This window comes from Pan paniscus, chromosome 10 (genome assembly GCF_029289425.2).
Source record: "Pan paniscus chromosome 10, NHGRI_mPanPan1-v2.0_pri, whole genome shotgun sequence".
In the NCBI taxonomy this organism is placed as follows: domain Eukaryota; kingdom Metazoa; phylum Chordata; class Mammalia; order Primates; family Hominidae; genus Pan; species Pan paniscus.
This window is the reverse complement of record NC_073259.2, coordinates 106653387-106654822: the sequence shown is the minus strand read 5'-3', so window position 1 is coordinate 106654822 and position 1436 is coordinate 106653387. Positions and strand designations below refer to the sequence as shown.

The 1436-nt window shown below is 46.9% G+C and overlaps 1 protein-coding gene across 1 annotated transcript; it reads left to right on the top strand.

The window, feature by feature from the left end:
• Positions 1-201: 201 nt before the first annotated feature.
• On the top strand, positions 202-786 carry LOC100969161 (peptidyl-prolyl cis-trans isomerase A-like). Its single transcript, XM_034935018.3, has one exon. The coding sequence runs from the start codon at positions 214-216 to the stop codon at positions 694-696; it is 483 nt and encodes a 160-aa protein (XP_034790909.1). The 5' UTR covers positions 202-213; the 3' UTR covers positions 697-786.
• Positions 787-1436: the final 650 nt, after the last annotated feature.

The following is a 1436-nucleotide window of genomic DNA, read 5'->3' as shown; positions in this document are numbered from 1 at the left end:
GTGGGAGCTGGTGACCTTCAGAATGTAATGACTGTTGCTCCACTTCTGCCTTCCAAACTGCACAAATTTCTCTTATAGCTAGCCCTAACCCAAAACTATGCAGGGAAAGGAATCTAGGAAATGTGGTTCTAGCCTAGCTAAATTGACATGGTAAAAAAAACACCACTGGGCTTTGCAGACACCGCTGCCGCCAGGAGCCCTGTACTATCAGCCATGGTCAACCCCACCGTGTTCTTCGACACGGAGCCCTTGGGCTGCATCTCCTTTGAGCTTTTTGCAGACAAGTTTCCAAAGACAGCAGGAAACTTTCATGCTCTGAGCACTGGAGAGAAAGGATTTGGCTATAAGGGTTCCTGCTTTCACAGAATTGTTCCAGGGTTTATGTGTCAGGGTGGAGACTTCACATGCCATGACGGCACTGGTGGCAAGTCCATCTACGGGGAGAAATTTGATGACAAGAACTTCATCCTGAAGCATACAGGTCCTGGCATCTTGTCCGTGGCAAATGCTGGACCCAACGCAAACAGTTCCCAGTTTTTCCTCTGCGCTGCCAAGACTGAGTGGTTGGATGGCAAGCATGTGGTCTTCGGCAAGGTGAAAGAAGGCATGAATATTGTGGAGACCATGGAGTGCTTTGGGTCCAGGAATGGCAAGACCAGCAAGAAGATCACCATTGCTGACTGTGGACAACTCTAGTAAGTTTGACTTGTGTTTTATCTTAACCACCAGACCATTCCTTCTGTAGCTCAGGAGAGCACCCTCCACCCCATTTGCTCGCAGTATCCTAGAATCTTTGTGCTCTCACTGCATGCAGTTCCCTTTGGGTTCTATGTTTTCCTTGTTCCTTTCCATGCCTAGCTAGATTGCAGAGTTAAGTTTATGATTATGAAATAAAAACTAATTAACAACAGCAACAAAAAAAGTACCAGAGTTTATCGGTTGTCAACATGGCATCAATGAACACCTCTTGTAATCATATTTAACTTCCAGACAAAAACTAAAGAGCGAAATCAGACTTCTACCTAACATGAAGCAGCTGTCCCTTGGACAATTGTGAACAAGCTAATTCTACCCAAAAGAGGATACAAAATCCTTTTATCCGTCTTTAGGTGATGTTATTGCAGCAGGTATGGACTAAGACAAGGGGGTTTGCCTCCTTAACATTCAAGAGGCTCTCGGCCTCCAACCTGACACAAGTAGGGAAATTGCCTGAAGGACCGTAACTCTCCACTGTGGAGATTCAAATCTGCCTCCCGGGTTCAAGCGATTCTCCTGCCTCAGCCTCCGGAGTAGCTGGGATTACAGGCATGCGCCACCATGCCCGGCTAATTTTGTATTTTTAGTAGAGACGGGGTTTCTCCATGTTGGTCAGTCTGGTCTCGAACTCCCAACCTCAGGTGATCCACCTGCCTTGGCCTCCCAAAGTGGACAGTAGG